The following is a 15,589-nucleotide window of genomic DNA, read 5'->3' as shown; positions in this document are numbered from 1 at the left end:
CGCTCAGCCACTGTGGCTGAATGTCCCACACAGGCCAAATCCAGAGGCAACGTGTATCCGAATGTATATCTGAACTCCTACCAACACGCCGCGATTTGCTCTCTCCAATCTCGTGCTGGCGGACCACCGCAGTTACTCATTGCTGTCTACTTTTCTGGCAAATTATGAAAGCTCAATAGTCAACTCCGCTCATTGCACTGATCACCTTCTCCACTCCTGTTGCCCAACCCGGCGTCAGCTCCTGATACTTCTGCTTCCGGGAATTATTGTCCACACCCCAGTCGACCCTCTGCATTGCAAAGATGAGCTACGTTAAGAAAGATGAAGATGCTGATCAAATAATGATGAAGTTGGATAGGACTTCTGTCTTCCAAGATGGTGGGTGACAGTGCGCGGAACTGGCTTCGGTACGAACGACTAGAACTTACAACTGACATTGGGACAGCACGGTTATTCAATTCCTCGCCTATATCCCCGCGAAAATGCCGAACACTACTTACCAAAATCGCCGTTTTGCTCTTCACCGGGGAAAAGTTCCCGACGAACGAGGCTACGACGTTGTTCTTTGGCATCTCGAAACTTTTCCAGAACAAGGATCCTTCGCTGCGACAAATGGTATATCTGATCTTGAAGGAGTTGGCCGGCACGGCAGATGATGTTATCATGTCTACATCCATAATTATGAAGGATACTTCCGTTGGAAGCGACGTCCTCTACCGGGCTAATGCTATTCGAGCATTGTGCCGCATTATAGATGTACGATCCGCCTTTTATCTGAATGTTGGAATTTTCGGTTGTATACTAATTATCGAAAGGCTACAACGGTTCAAGCGATTGAGCGTCTGATAAAAACCGCAATTGTCGACAAAACTCCTTCAGTCTCGTCAGCCGCTCTTGTTTCCTCCTATCATCTCCTCCCCGTCGCTCGCGACGTTGTTCGAAGATGGCAGAGCGAAGCCCAGGAGGCTGCCTCATCGAGCAAACAGTCCACCAGTTTCCTTGGTTTCACGAGTGGACAAGCGCACCCTATCTCACAAACGAACTATATGACCCAATATCACGCAATTGGTCTTCTTTATCAGATGCGTGCTCATGACAGAATGGCTTTGGTAAAGATGGTTCAACTGTATGGTGCAGCGGGCGCGGTCAAGAGCCCTGGTGCACTTGTGTTGCTTGTCAGGTTGGCTGCTCAATTGGCAGATGAGGACCAGAGCCTTCGAAAGCCGATGATGCAAATGCTCGACGGTTGGCTTCGCCATAAGCATGAGATGGTCAATTTCGAGGCTGCCCGAGCAATCTGCCAAATGAGGGATGTCACAGATGCAGAAGCGTCCCAAGCGGTTCATGTCCTCCAACTCTTTCTTTCGTCTCCTCGCCCCATCACCAAGTTTGCTGCCATCAGGACTTTTGCACAGTTTGGCATCCTTTCAAGCCCCAACGTTGTCAACCCCTTGCAACCAAGATATTGAGGCCTTGATATCCCAACAGTAATCGATCCATTGCAACGTTTGCAAATTACGACGCTCCTTAAAACTGGCAATGAAGCTAGCGTTGACCGTCTGATGACCCAGATTCCTGGATTTATGGCTGATACTACCGACGAATTCAAAATCACAATCGTTGAGGCTATCAGAACACTCTGTCTTAAGTTCCCACACAAGCAAGCTGGCATGCTTGCGTTCCTTAGCGGCATACTCAGGGATGAAGGCGGCTATGAATTTAAAAGAAGTGTAGTCGAGAGCATGTTTGACCTGATCAAATTTGTCCCTGGAAGCAAAGAAGATGGTAAGTAACTCTCACTTGCCTAATATAGTTCTATAAACTGACGTTATCTAGCTCTTGCACATCTCTGTGAATTCATTGAAGATTGCGAATTCACCAAGCTCGCGGTCAGGATATTACATCTCCTAGGGGTTGAGGGACCCAAGACTTCACAACCGACGAAGTATATCCGGTATATCTATAACAGGGTCGTTTTGGAAAATGCGGTAATTCGTGCTGCTGCAGTGACGGCATTGGCCAAATTTGGTGTTGGCCAAAAGGACCCAGAGCTTAAGAGAAGTGTAAACGTTCTATTGGCCCGATGCTTGGATGACACTGATGACGAAGTCCGTGATCGTGCGGCTCTTAACCTACGACTGATGAAAGAGGAGGATGAACTGGCGGAACGATTTATTAAAACCGGTAAGGGTCCCTTGTTGTGCGCGATATTTTAGATGGCTACCCCTAAACTAATGCCTTTTAGATTCGATGTTTTCTTTGTCTACATTTGAACATCAACTCGTCATGTATGTTACGGCGACAGATAAGGAAACTTTTGCGGCAGCGTTCGACCTCAACACCATTCCAGTTGTATCACAAGAGCAAGCCCTTGCTGAAGAGCGAACCAAGAAGCTTACGACTGCGACACCAACTCTCAAGGCCCCATCTATGACTCCATCGAAGGTAAAATCAACCGCTGGGGTCGATGGCGTTGCTGCTGTTGCTGCTTCGACCCAAAAATACGCGGAACAACTTGTCCAAATACCGGAGCTCAAGGCTTACGGAACACTGCTCAAATCATCTACTCCTGTTGAACTAACCGAAAGTGAGACGGAGTATGTCGTCAGCGCTGTTAAACATATCTTTAAGGAACATATTGTCTTGCAATATGATATCAAAAACACGTTGCCGGACACGTTACTTGAGGACGTTTCCGTTGTTGCTTCTCCCCTGGACGACGACGAATCACTGGAGGAAGATTTTATCGTGCCAGCGCCAAAACTTATGACAAATGAACCCGGAATAGTTTATGTTGCTTTTAAGAAACTTGGAGGAGAACATAATTTCCCTGTAACGTCATTTACGAACAACCTGAAGTTCACTAGCAAAGAAATCGACCCTACTACTGGCGATCCGGAAGAGACTGGCTACGAGGATGAATATCAAGTTGAAGATTTAGATCTAATTGGTAGTGACTATGTCATTCCTGCCTTTGCTGGAAGCTTCGATCACGTCTGGGAACAAACTGGTGCCAACGGTGAAGAAGCTAGCGAAACTCTCCAACTTTCCAATGTGAAAGGCATTGAAGGTAAGCTACCCATCCTCAAAATAGATGTATTTTTTACAATTTTTTGTACATAAGTTTACCCTCTCAGAGGCTTTCCTACTAACTGTTTGTTCCCTCTTACGCACAGATGCAACCGAGCAACTTGTTGCAACACTATCGCTTCAACCACTCGAGGGAACAGACGTGGTCCTCAACAATACGACACACGCACTTAAATTGTACGGCAAGACTGTTTCTGGCGGTAGAGTGGCAGCCTTGGTGAGAATGGCATATTCGGCCAAATCCGGTGTGACGACCAAAGTAACTGTTCGTGCCGAAGAAGAAGGCGTTGCTGCGACAGTCGTCGCATCTGTTGCCTGATTCAAACCCAATCATCTTTGATACCTTTGAAAATTGCGCCTATCGACTTTTGGTAGATAATTCATACCCGTTTGCTACTCCTCTCCCCCCATCCACTTCTTCTTCTCTACCTGTCAACTCTCTGACGCATACATTTCTCTCGATGGGAGACTCCCAACGCTTTAAATGTGATGCATGGTGTTCCTGGAAGAAACCGGACATATATCGTTGCCTTCCGCATGCCTTCTGTGGATTGAGAGCAATCTCTTTCTTCTCCCACCATATATTTCTCACCAACTACATGTTTCCCGTTTGCGTGTTCCTGTTTTTTCCTTGCTTTTATATTTGATATTCTCTTTTTTAAACAGTAATCACGGGCTTTCTCAAGGCTAGAACAACCACATCGCACTAGTTTCAAAAATTTAAGGTGAAGCTTTTATTTTCTCTCTATCCGTTCCATGCATACCTACTTCTATAAAATATGATATCTAGAAGCTCGCCGAAAATCATAGGGTTCTTCATCGCGGTAATAGCTCACGAAATGCTATGAAATATAATATTAAGCCAAGTTAAATATTCCAAAATCGCTGAGTCCATAAGTTTACACCGAAACCCCAGTCCGTATAAAACTGTCAACCAAAATGATAAACTCCAACAGGGATATCTCCACTCTCAATCTTGTCCAGAGAGTGACCTGCTCTCTGAGCGTTACGCCTCAACAACTCATCGAGTTCGTCATCAGACACGATCCTCAGCTTAGATGGATGAGATTCATGTAAACCAAGCAATCGAAGGTTCCTTAACCCCCCATCCAGCGCATGGAGAAAATCTTCCTTCGAAAAGTCTGGAAATCCCTGGGATTGTTCAAAGGCGAGGATCTCCAACGGTAGCGGCCAAGGCAACGAAGCGAGGGTATGGAAGAACGGCGGTTTGGCCAAATCCCCCTGGATCGAAAGGTAATGCAAGTTGGGAATAGAATGAAGTAGAAGCTCAGCATGCTGAGGCGTGTAATGCGTTTCATATGGGATTCTCAAGCTTTTCAAGTGGGTGCGCAGATAAGAGTTGTTCAGGACAGCTGGTATCAATGCTGGATCTTTGAGGGCTTTCCCTGCTAGTGTTAGGCTGGAGAGCTTCGGCGGCCAGTCGAATGTGAGAATCGTGGTACGATCAAGCGTTCCGCTGATTTCAAGCGTTCTGAGATTTGGTGGCCAGGACAGGTGACTTGCTACCATAGTGATGTTTGTTCTCCTGGGTAAGCGCAGACGACGGAGATTATCCAGGTGTTGGAGTGCCTTCTTGATGGCTTCGAATTCGATTTTTCTGATTACGTGTAATAAATCTATGGAGCGAAGCTTTTTGCATTTGGAAAGAGTGACGAGGTTAATTGCCCTATAAATATGGATCAGTCTTGTATATTTGCCCAAATAGATAGATACAGCATATAATATCCCTCCACGAACAATACGCCAGCTGAAACGGCCAGAGTTTTAAACATATTTATGAGAAGACAGGCATCTTACGAAAAACCGCTTGCCGGCGCAATAAAAACCTCAACATTTGTCTTTAACTCTCCCAGATATCTTGTCGTCAAGCTAGTCGTGAGGCTGTGGACGAGTTTCGAGAAATCCAAACGGCGGACGAAACGCCCGAGGTCACCTCGTGGAGCATACGCCTGCACTGATGGGCAGACCGCTCGAGTGAAACCATCGAAATTCGCCCCAGTTATGTATGGCTTCTCGTAGAGCAAAGGGAGAGCAGCTGAGTACCATAGTCGGGACACCAAGCAGCAGGAGTAGAGTGTATTCTGGCGAATGGGCTGCGGTTGCTCTCGCAAGTAGGAAAGGATGTGGATGATAATCTCTACCGGGATAAATAAAGGCATTTGGCCTCTATATTGAGACATTATGGGACGGAAATAAAAGTCAAGAAAATATATTAGTCACATATTCACCAGTTCTGCCCGGCTATATCAGCATTGCCATCCTAGCTGTCACGCTGATAAAATAACTACCGCAGGGACGATGACGTTTGAGTTTTCGGGATGCCGTCAGCGGCTCAAAAATAAATAATTCGTCCACGTCTCACAGAGAACAAAAGGTCGCCAACGCCTTGATTGCCTTATTCAGGGCTCCCCAACCCGAACCAGTCCCGCCAACAGCATCCCTTTTTCTTATGCTTAACAATTGGCCCTTGGGACTGGGGTTACTGTTGGGATTTGGTTGTGCCTGTTTTCCGTACTAGTATTTAGTTAGCCGAAACACTTGTCGTCCGCCGCCCACTGCCTGAACTAGCCATGCGCCTTTCCACCCTTCACCAACCGCTCCGTCAATCGTTTTACGGTTGTCAGGCATCGTCAATTCGAAAGCAATTCAGCTCTTCCGTTTCATCTCAGCGTGTAACACCAAATTTTGGTTTTGCCTTTGAGTAAGCCAGACGCTCGTTGTTCTTTTGTGTTAAATTGCAGTGTTAACATACATGACCAGTATAGATGGGGTTCTTCTCCGGTCATCGAGACCTCTCCCCGGAGCAGTTGAATCTCTCCAACTCCTTAAAAGGGAGAGAATCCCTTTCGTACTTGTAACAAATGGTGGAGGAATGCACGAGAAAGAGAGAATTGCGCAATTGAGCCAACGCCTCCATGTCGCTCTAGACACTGATATGATTATCCAAAGTCATACCCCTTTCGCAGATTTGGTAAAAGGTAATGAAGCGCAGGAGGCATTGCAGGACAAATGCGTTCTAGTCGTTGGTGGCGGAAACGGGAAGTGTCGCTCTATCGCACAAGAGTATGCCATCCTTGCCTTCTAACTATCCTATTGTTTTCTCTTCAGGCATCTGCTAACAGCGTCATGTACAGGTATGGATTTAGGTCTGTCGTGACTCCTGGCGATATCTTCCAATCACACCCGGAGATTTGGCCTTTTTCTGATGCTTTCAGCGACTACTACGGACAGTTTGCAAGTCAGCTTCCGCGTCAAATAGACGCGGAAGATCCTTCAAAAAGCCTTAATATTGATGCAATACTGGTATTTAATGACCCGAGAGATTGGGCTTTGGATATCCAAATCATCATCGATATACTGCTCTCATCCCAGGGTATCATTGGGACATATTCTTCTAAAAATAATAACCCAGACCTACCAAACCGGGGCTACCAGCAAGATGGCCAGCCGCCATTGTACTTCTCCAACCCGGATCTTCTATGGGCTGCGCAATACCATCAGCCAAGGCTGGGCCAAGGAGCATTTAAAGCGTCCCTTGAAGGTGTGTGGGCAGCGATAACCGGGGGAGCCACATTAGTAAAGACGGTGATTGGGAAGCCTTGCGAACTAACATTTAGGTTCGCTGAGAAGAGGTTGAACCAGGAACGAGAGAAGTTGTTTCCCGCTGAGAACTTACGGCCGCTTGAGGTAGTGTACATGATCGGTGACAACCCTGAGTCTGACATCCAAGGAGCCAATTCCTATAAGAGTCCCGTTGGGACCAAGTGGAGTTCTATTCTCCTGAAAAGTGGTGTATACTCGGGTGGGACGCCAACCTGGCCGCCCAAGGTCATTGTCGAAGGCGTAAAGCAGGCCGTTGAATGGAGCCTAGCCCAGTCGCGGTGGCCTCGTAATTGAGTTATCCTGGCTTCGCGCACCTTTTTTCGCCTGTAATCTAGCATTTGTTTGGTTTTCTTCGTTTATGGTTCGGTTATAGATTATTCGTGCAAGAACTATAGAGTTCTTAGATCTCATAAATATAGTATGCAAGACTCCATTTAAAGTCAATTTCGTTATCACAAAACAAAATGTAAGAGATGTATCATCCGTGGGTATTTGTGAAACTAAAATTTCAATACTGCATGATCGAAGATTCCACCATCTAATCTAATTGTACTGTACATTTGACCTTGCTATCATCGAAAGGTAGTTTCGCTCACTAACCCCAGGTAGGGCTTAGGGCTGCTAAGTTTTTCCAATTGGTGGGGTTGGTGGAGGCACTCTTGACTCCCCTCCTTCCGCACCGGAAAAAAGGAGATAACAGCCTCAGCTGCTTCCCTTTAGCTATAAGCTATACGAACCCCCAATTGCCAATTACCGCTGAAGTCCTACTGAAGAAAATCATGGAGCAAATTCCTACGCTCCCTGTTCGTTCAAAAGGCGACGGGTGACGTGCCGGAGAAATCCCTTGGTTCTCAGCCCCCCGCTGGAGACCCCGCCTCCTCCAAGCAAAAGTGCGCTCAAGAAAGCTGCTAAAGAAAGGGAAAAGGCAGAGAAAGCAGCTAAGCGTGCCGCTCAGGAACAAGCAGCTGCACAAGCCAGTCAGGCTGCGGACTTCTCGAAACACCTCTACGGACCCATCCCAGATTCCGCAGACAAGGTCCAAGTGTTGAACCTCCTAGACCTGTCGGAGGAACTCTGCGAAAAGGATGTCACAGTCGTTGCGCGTGTCGACAATGCCCGGGTACAGAGTGCAAAGCTGGCATTCCTGATGTTGCGACAACAGGGTAAAAAGATGCAGGCGGTGGTTAGTGCGAGCGACGAAATCTCGAGACCCATGGTGAAATGGATCGGAGGAATAAACGTGAATTCCATCGTTAAAGTTACTGCCGTCGTTAAGAAAGCTGAAATACCAGTAACGTCGGCCACAGTAAAACACTTGGAACTGCATATTCGGAAAGTCTACTTGGTTGCGCAAGCGTCACATATGCTTCCTATGCAAGTCAAGGACGCGGAAAGACCCCCACCTGAATCCGTCACGGAAGAGGTTGAATCAGAAGCTCCATATGTCACGCTGAAAACTCGCTTGGATAACCGTGTACTTGACCTCCAGACGGAAGCCAGTCAGGCAATTACCTGGATTTCCAGCGGTGTTGCCCAACTGTTTATGGAATACATGTTGAAAAGTGGTTCACGATGGATCTCTACGCCGAAGCTCACTGCGAATGCGTCTGAAGGCGGTGCTGGAGTGTTCGAAGTGACATACTTTAAAAGGAAGGCGTATTTGGCGCAAAGTCCTCAGTTATATAAGCAAATGTGCATTGCGGGAGATATGGAGAGCGTTTTCGAAATTGGTCCAGTGTTTAGAGCTGAGGAAAGCAACACTCATAGACATTTAACAGAGGTGAGAGAGTAGTGATGGAGACTTCTGATCTGGGGTGGTATTGCCGGCAAAAGCTAACAGGTTCTATTGTTTACTAGTTTGTTGGACTCGATTTTGAGAAAACATTTCAGAGCCATTACCACGAAGTTTTAGAATTCGCCGAAGATCTCCTAGTCTTTGTTTTGAGCGAGTTAAAGATACGATTCAAAAAGGAAATCGAGGTCATCCAGCGCTCGTACCCAAAAGCAGGTGATTTTAGACTCCCTAAAGATGGTAAGGCACTTAGGCTGAAGTACATGGAGGGGGTGGCTCTGTTAAAGGAAGCCGGAGTGGATGTCACTGAACAAGAAAGGTTTGAAAACGACCTGTCTACAGCAATGGAAAAGCAGCTTGGCCGAATTATTCGGGAGAAGTATGATACAGACTTCTACGTCCTTGACAAGTTTCCCATGGCCGTCAGACCGTTCTACACGAAGCCCTGTCCCGACGACCCCACCTTCTCCAATTCGTATGATTTCTTCATGAGAGGGGAGGAGATTATGTCGGGCGCACAACGAATTAATGAAGCGAAGGAGCTTGAAGCTGCAATGTCGGCTAAGGGTCTTGATCCGAACGCTGAAGGATTTGAAGACTACATCGGGGCGTTTAGACAGGGGTGTCCTCCACATGCTGGTGGAGGACTCGGTCTGAATCGTATTGTTATGTTTTTCCTGGGCCTTCCTAATATCCGATTAGCGACGCTGTTTCCCCGTGACCCGCAACGCCTCCGCCCATAAGCCTATCGCTTTTTCTAACCAAGAGAGTAGGCAGTATCTGTAGAAATGATGGGAAAAGTCAGGGATTTTCTCGGATATAAAATCCCATGAAATAATGAAATCAAATTTTATATTTATAATAAATATGCCATAACTTTCGACAGCGCATTGGCGTTAAATGAACACACTCGTAACTGCGTCTAGACCTTGTATATTTCGAGATCCTGGAGGAGCTGTGCTCAAATCCTCAGGTGGTCCAAGCTCCGGCAAAAAACCAAAATTTACTAATAATCTCATATTTAGCACCAAGCTCTGGACAACGCGACACTCTACAAGGGAATGTATCTTGTCGCATACAATATCAGGAAACATGCCTGACAAGCGCAAGGACCCTTCTTCAGAATCGAGCAGTCCTCCATACCCCAAAAGGCCCCGTCCTACAGACTCCAACGATGATGAAGAATCATACCCTCCAACCCCCAAAACACCAACCACAGCACGCATTCAGCCCAAAAATGACCCCGTCTATGGGCAGAGACATGCATTTCCGGGACTGGACGATCTTGGAGATGAGGATCAATTATGCTACGACCCTCCAGAGGATGGAATCGAGTATCTGCGTATGGTCCGGTAAGCAACTTTTTCTTTTTTCTTTTTTTTTTTTTTTTTTTACCCCAGGCCTTTACAAACATTGAACTTCCTGTGGCTAAGAAGTTTTTGTTCATATGTATATTTGTTCTCTCCATGCAGCTTTGGCAATAGTAAAGTGATGCTGATGGCAATATCCCGCCGTACGTTTTACGCGGTGCCATGCCTTTGATAATAGATCTGAAGCACGAACACTTCCAGCGATATTCGTCTCCAACACCGTCTGTCAAAACAAGGATAATTCGAGAACCCTTGAAACCCAAGGAAATAAAAGTAGCGATGACGACACCATGGCCAAGGAAGTAGAGAGCGGCCAGACCGGCTTTTACTCGGATGGAGTCTATGTCGCATACTACTCCCAAAACCCCCAAGCCGAAGCACCCCACACAAGCGCTCCTGACGCGCAAGAGATATACTACAACCTACTCCACCACCGCTTCCTTCTTCTTCGATCAACACTAAAATGCACACCACCAGCATCCGTGATTGCTTCTTTAGGCGCGGAACGGCCCATTTCTCTCCCCCGATCCAACAAGCATGCCAGGGCTGAGTGGGAGAAAATAATACAGACAATGGACCCTCGCATGGCGCAATTGGCATGCATGGATATGGAAAGTGTGCTGGGGCTTCTGGCCGTTGTTGCACGCTTGTTATCTAAGACAGTTAGGGGCAATGACAGCGTGCAGGTGAAGAGACTAGGTGCATGGGCATGGGGGCTCTTGGGCCGTTGTCGAGCTGTGGGGGAAATGGGAAGTGAGGAAGTGGGGGATATAAGGGAGTTGGGGAAGAGGGCGGCTAGGATTTTGGTGAAGATTCGGGAAAGTGAGGTCGTGGAGGCTCAGGGTCTGGAGGGCGAATTTGATATGGAGGATGGGGAGAGAGGAGAAGTCGTCGAAGAAAATCAAGAGGAACGAGAGGAGAAAGGGGTTGGCACTGGGGAAAGTATTAACAGGAATGGGGATGGGGGTGATAACCAGGTGAATGAACTGGATATTACGAATGATGCTGCCAGCGCGGATGGGATATTAGGACATGAGGAAGCGAACGGAGACATTATCACCTCATCTAACGGCGTGGACACTCAGGACGAACTCGAAGCAGCCAAAGCACGTCTCCAAGCAAGACTGCAAGCCCAGCATACGAGTGGTAAACTAGAACCTGGGGAAAGTGAGATCGAGAGAGAGAATAACGATGAAGAAGACGGAGAAGGCAAGGTGGATGGTGATTACAAATCTAGAAATGCGCAGCAATATACCCGCGCCATGCTCGATATGATAATTAGTGTTATTGGAGAATTCTACGGACAGAGAGACCTGCTTGAGTTTCGCGATATATGGGAGGAAGATATAGGTCTTGCTTGGTAGTCAGCTTGCGTCAGGTGGAATTTATTGGCTGCTGAAATCCCCGATCCAGTCTTTCTTGCTTGCTTGCTTGCTTGCTTTTTTTAAATAAATATAGTTGCGCTATAGGCCATATTGATTACATTTTATCCATCACTTACATCTGATGATTTGAAACCCGTTTCTGGTATGGGAGGAAGAAGAATGATGATGCAGAGCTAGTAACTGTGCTGCGAGCCAAACCAAACATCTCGAACCATGCAGGTCTATCATTATGTAGCCGTATCAAAGCAGTAGAATGACAAAGCCTGCCATCGAAAGCAGTTAATAAGAATGATAGTGGTAAACATGAAGAGCGAGGATCTGGTCAAGGCGAGTTGACCTCGGGAGCGAAGACACCCACGTGTCTTCTCCATACACCTTGACCCCGGTTGATGGGGTGTCGCAACAAAATATCGTCAGATATATCTCACAAAACCACCAAGGTTACTCTTTTTCTTCCAAAGCATTCTTTAGAACCTGCGTCGTCAGATCATCCTGCACCCATCCCTCGATGCGAGCAGCCACATCTCCCACTAGTCGATCGTACGCCGCATTTCGAGAAACGAATAGCGACTGATGAGCAGTGACTTCATCCACTCCTTCCATGTAGACCCTCACCCACAATGGATCCCGCTCACCATTGGTTTCCCTTGGAGGGAGAGCACAAAATTTCCGGTCCTTTTTGACTTTACGGGTGGATTCGACTTCATTATTGCCGTCTAATAGAACTCCGTTCGCTTGGGGTGAGTGGCTGTGGTTGGTTGGGGAGGAGGTTGGAAATAATGACTCTTTGTTTCTCTGCATCTGTTCCTTTTCTGCAGCTAGTTCCTGCTTGCTGGTGAGTTTGTGGACAGCTTTTATTTTCTTTTCCCCTTCTTTCACTGCCTTCTCATAAGCCTTCATTTGGCGGGAGTGATCTTTTTGGGCTTCTTTTAAGAGGGCTTTTGATACATAGGAGCTTGGGTGGTCAAACTCTGGTGGTCGGCGCGGCTGAGGTGAGAAATCAAGATATGTATCTTCCGCCAGGATAGTATGACTGTTCTCTGGTGCACTGTGAGTATGTTCTACTACCAATTGGTGAATTTCGGCACTAATTTCTTCTTCATTTTTTGCTTGCGACAAAGCGACCGGATTCCCCGTCTTTTCTTCCGTTGGTGTGCGAGGATCGACAGATAATGATACAACGTGGCCAAGCTCGGAGGGAGACGTGGGCGCTGTGCTCGCTGACCTTCCGTCCAGCACACTTGTATTAGGACAATTGTCACCGTTACTTCCACTAGCAGGATATTTTATTTTTCCTGTGGACGCAGTGTAGTAGTTAATAAATCTAATACGGCGATATGACCGGCCGCTCCCATCCCGCCTTGGACTGCAGTCGTCAATATCCTCCAATTCTCTCAGACGCTTATATCGGCGTTTGAGACCAGAGTAGTCAGCAATGCACAAGCCGAACTCCACATGCGAAGAAATATATTTCTTAGTCGCATCCACAAGCTGGTTAGAATTTTTAAGTATAAAATTAAAAGCTCCGTCAAGCTGTGATCGTTCTGTAAGTCGGGTGTCATTCAGGAACATCGGGTCGAAGTTAGGATCATCAGGGGAAGAAATGGAGGGCTTCATGATTGAGGAGTCGACGGGAAAAGGTTGATTTCGCGGGTCCTTTTTCTTGATTTTGGACCTAAACAAACTCCCGAAGCCGGTGGTGATCACACGATGATGCAGGCCCAGAAATGGGACATCCAAGTTTATAGTCCCCATAATCCGATGCTTAAACATTTCTGGGCCCTGTGGATCAGAGGGGCCAAGGAGGGCAATCTCTGCTGCAAGAATTCCACCTAAGCTATGTCCAACTAGCACGATGTCTGTATCAGGAGATTCATGAGGGCACAGCCTATCAATGAAATGTGATATATCAGTGTGAATATCCCCTAGCGAGAAGGGGGAGAAAAAGTCAAGGGCATTCACCAATAACTCAAATCGTCCCTAACAAGTTCGATTGCTTTTCTTGTCTTGTATCGGGGATAGATTTTGGAATGAACGACGTGCGATTCAGAGAGCATAACAGTAAGCAGATTATGGACATGCACGGGGAATTTTTTGAAGCTGGTATCCGACCCTACAAAACCATGGATGTAGATGAGTAACAGTGTTCTTCGCCCATCTCGATTTGAGCAAACAGGGAGCAGAGATTGCATCGACGGTGAGCGATTATCTTCTTTAACGCGAGATCGAGTTGGAGAACGCCCTTTTCGCTCAATTTGAGCGTCGTGGTCATCATCCACATGCGGGAGCGGTGCTGAATAGGGAGTCAAATGAATGGTATCCGCTCTGTGCATGGTGATCGGGATATTGAAATCTGGCGACCCCCCTGGCGACGCTGGTCTCTGCGTAATTTGCTCAGACATTTTGAGTAATAGAAAGGTTGATTTGTCTATGCAATTGGAGTTGGCCCATGGGACCAGCGAGTGTTGAATGTTATAAATGCAGAGGCAACGGAGCCTTCACATTGGCAAAGGAAGGAAACAGCCATGGACTGTGAGACGCTGCTCAACCTCCCTAGCTCCGCATGCGACATACTGAACCATTTTATTCACACAATTTCTATACACAGCTGTGATTGTTGAAATTGATGTCTTTCGTGGGATGGGAGAAGATGGTTGGTTGTTGCTGGCTGCGACATTCGCGAACAGCCAGTCAATAAATATGTGCTTGATATTTATTGTATTCCCATTTTGAGATAACTACCTCGATGATTCTTCGTCTTTGCCATCCTGAAACCATAATAGCAGCCACGTACGAAATATTTTTCTTGCTTCAGAATTTAGAAATACCATGTGCAAGCTTCTAGATGTCATTGTACTCAATTGCCTCTTCGTGGCAGGAAAGGTCCCATATTTATCTGCACGCCTAAAATATTTACTAGTGTCTAAATATTTAAGTTCGCTCTCTCTCACGTCGTGAAGTCGTGACTTATCTTGAACCACCAACTACATCCAGCTGATCCTCTACCCAACACTCAACCTCTGAGTCAACTTGCTTCCAGAACAACATTAACCCTCTTCTCCGTTTGACTGGTATGCAATCAAGGACAGACACGGATGCCCTTACCACCTCGCAGCCTCTAGGCTTCCTTCTGCCCTAGCCATGGCTCCGGCCATCGAAATATCCATTCCAACAACTACCCTCTCCACGACCCCTAGCCCTTACACCATCTATAACATCTCCATTAGACTCCCATTATGTACATTTACTGTCCAGAAGCGCTATTCAGAATTTCTTGCCTTCCATGCCTCATTATCAAGCCAAGTAACCGCCCCCCCGCCCGCGCCTCTACCTGGAAAATCCTGGTTCACGAACACGAACTCCAACCCAGTATATCGAGAGAAGCGCAGGGAGGGGCTGGAAGCGTATCTGCGTGCCATCAACGAGGCTGAAGACCCGCAATGGCGTAATTCAAGTGCTTGGCGCGCATTTCTCAATCTGCCCAGCGCTGCTCGGAGCAACGGCTCCTCTCGTGCCTCATCACGTTTACATGCTGCGGTCATGACACCAGGAGCCGGCGGAAATGCAGGCCCTATCACAGACCCGGTTACCTGGCTCGATTGCTACCGCGATGTAAAGTCACAACTCCACGATGCTAGACTCTATCTCACACGTCGCGATCAGGCTGCCACTCCACAGAAACAACACGAGTGCTCTGCGCAGGCGAAGAGCAGCCTTGTTCGAGTGGGGACGTTGCTGACTGGCTTGGATGACGGGTTGAAGAATTTGGGCAACAGATCTACGTGGGGTGGTGATAAGCTGGGTAGTGGTGAGCTGAGGCGAAGGAAGGACCTGCTCTCCAGTGCTCGGAAGGAAAGAGATGGATTAGAAAATTTATTGAATTCCATGTCCGCCAAGGCGAAGTTGGACAATGCCGTTGCATCGGTGCAGGATAAAGAAGCTCTTGTCGGGGCGTCAAAACCCCGACCAGGCCGGATATTGGGCAAAGAGACGGATCAGACGAGGGAGCTAGACAACCAGGGCGTCTTGCAGTTGCAGAAGCAGGTCATGGAGAATCAGGATGTGAGCTTGGAGGATCTACGGAAGGTTCTAGCGCGCCAGATGGAATTGGGAGTTGCGATTAATAGTGAGTTAGAGATTCAGAATGAGATGCTTAAGATGGTGGATGAGGATGCGGACAGGTCAGTGGCGATTCTTTTCACCGTTCCGATTCATTATATGAGATTGGCTATTACTGGAATGTTCTACTGACAGCTCGAAATGCAGAGTAAACCGCAAGGTCGAAATTGGGAAAATGAGAGTTGGAAAGATATCCTAGATTGTCTTAC

At 47.2% G+C, this 15,589-nt stretch overlaps 6 protein-coding genes across 6 annotated transcripts; 4 read left to right on the top strand and 2 right to left on the bottom strand.

The window, feature by feature from the left end:
• Positions 1–375: 375 nt before the first annotated feature.
• Positions 376–3,409, top strand: HCAG_05330 (hypothetical protein; the record flags this gene model as incomplete). Its single annotated transcript, XM_001539813.1, has 6 exons — positions 376–756; positions 816–1,414; positions 1,550–1,785; positions 1,837–2,184; positions 2,246–3,070; positions 3,138–3,409. The coding sequence occupies 6 exons, from the start codon at positions 376–378 to the stop codon at positions 3,407–3,409; spliced, it is 2,661 nt and encodes an 886-aa protein (XP_001539863.1).
• A 611-nt stretch (positions 3,410–4,020) lies between these two features.
• Positions 4,021–5,739, bottom strand: HCAG_05329 (predicted protein; the record flags this gene model as incomplete). The annotated part of the gene is made up of 4 exons (XM_001539812.1): positions 4,021–4,777; positions 4,909–5,277; positions 5,474–5,613; positions 5,668–5,739. 4 exons carry the CDS (start codon positions 5,737–5,739, stop codon positions 4,021–4,023), a joined length of 1,338 nt encoding a protein of 445 aa, XP_001539862.1.
• Positions 5,740–6,237: 498 nt separating this feature from the next.
• Positions 6,238–9,249, top strand: HCAG_05328 (aspartyl-tRNA synthetase; the record flags this gene model as incomplete). Its single annotated transcript, XM_001539811.1, has 7 exons — positions 6,238–6,245; positions 6,327–6,652; positions 6,803–7,000; positions 7,134–7,180; positions 7,301–7,319; positions 7,500–8,494; positions 8,572–9,249. 7 exons carry the CDS (start codon positions 6,238–6,240, stop codon positions 9,247–9,249), a joined length of 2,271 nt encoding a protein of 756 aa, XP_001539861.1.
• A 349-nt stretch (positions 9,250–9,598) lies between these two features.
• Positions 9,599–11,240, top strand: HCAG_05327 (predicted protein; the record flags this gene model as incomplete). The annotated part of the gene is made up of 3 exons (XM_001539810.1): positions 9,599–9,858; positions 9,979–10,019; positions 10,078–11,240. 3 exons carry the CDS (start codon positions 9,599–9,601, stop codon positions 11,238–11,240), a joined length of 1,464 nt encoding a protein of 487 aa, XP_001539860.1.
• Positions 11,241–11,702: 462 nt separating this feature from the next.
• HCAG_05326 (predicted protein) lies at positions 11,703–13,663 on the bottom strand (the record flags this gene model as incomplete). Its single annotated transcript, XM_001539809.1, has 2 exons — positions 11,703–13,149; positions 13,224–13,663. The coding sequence occupies 2 exons, from the start codon at positions 13,661–13,663 to the stop codon at positions 11,703–11,705; spliced, it is 1,887 nt and encodes a 628-aa protein (XP_001539859.1).
• A 739-nt stretch (positions 13,664–14,402) lies between these two features.
• HCAG_05325 (predicted protein) lies at positions 14,403–15,579 on the top strand (the record flags this gene model as incomplete). Its single annotated transcript, XM_001539808.1, has 2 exons — positions 14,403–15,442; positions 15,528–15,579. 2 exons carry the CDS (start codon positions 14,403–14,405, stop codon positions 15,577–15,579), a joined length of 1,092 nt encoding a protein of 363 aa, XP_001539858.1.
• Positions 15,580–15,589: the final 10 nt, after the last annotated feature.

This window comes from Histoplasma capsulatum, genomic scaffold (genome assembly GCF_000149585.1).
Source record: "Histoplasma capsulatum NAm1 scaffold_5 genomic scaffold, whole genome shotgun sequence".
Taxonomy (NCBI): Eukaryota; Fungi; Ascomycota; class Eurotiomycetes; order Onygenales; family Ajellomycetaceae; genus Histoplasma; species Histoplasma mississippiense.
This window is presented reverse-complemented; position numbering and strand designations above follow the sequence as displayed.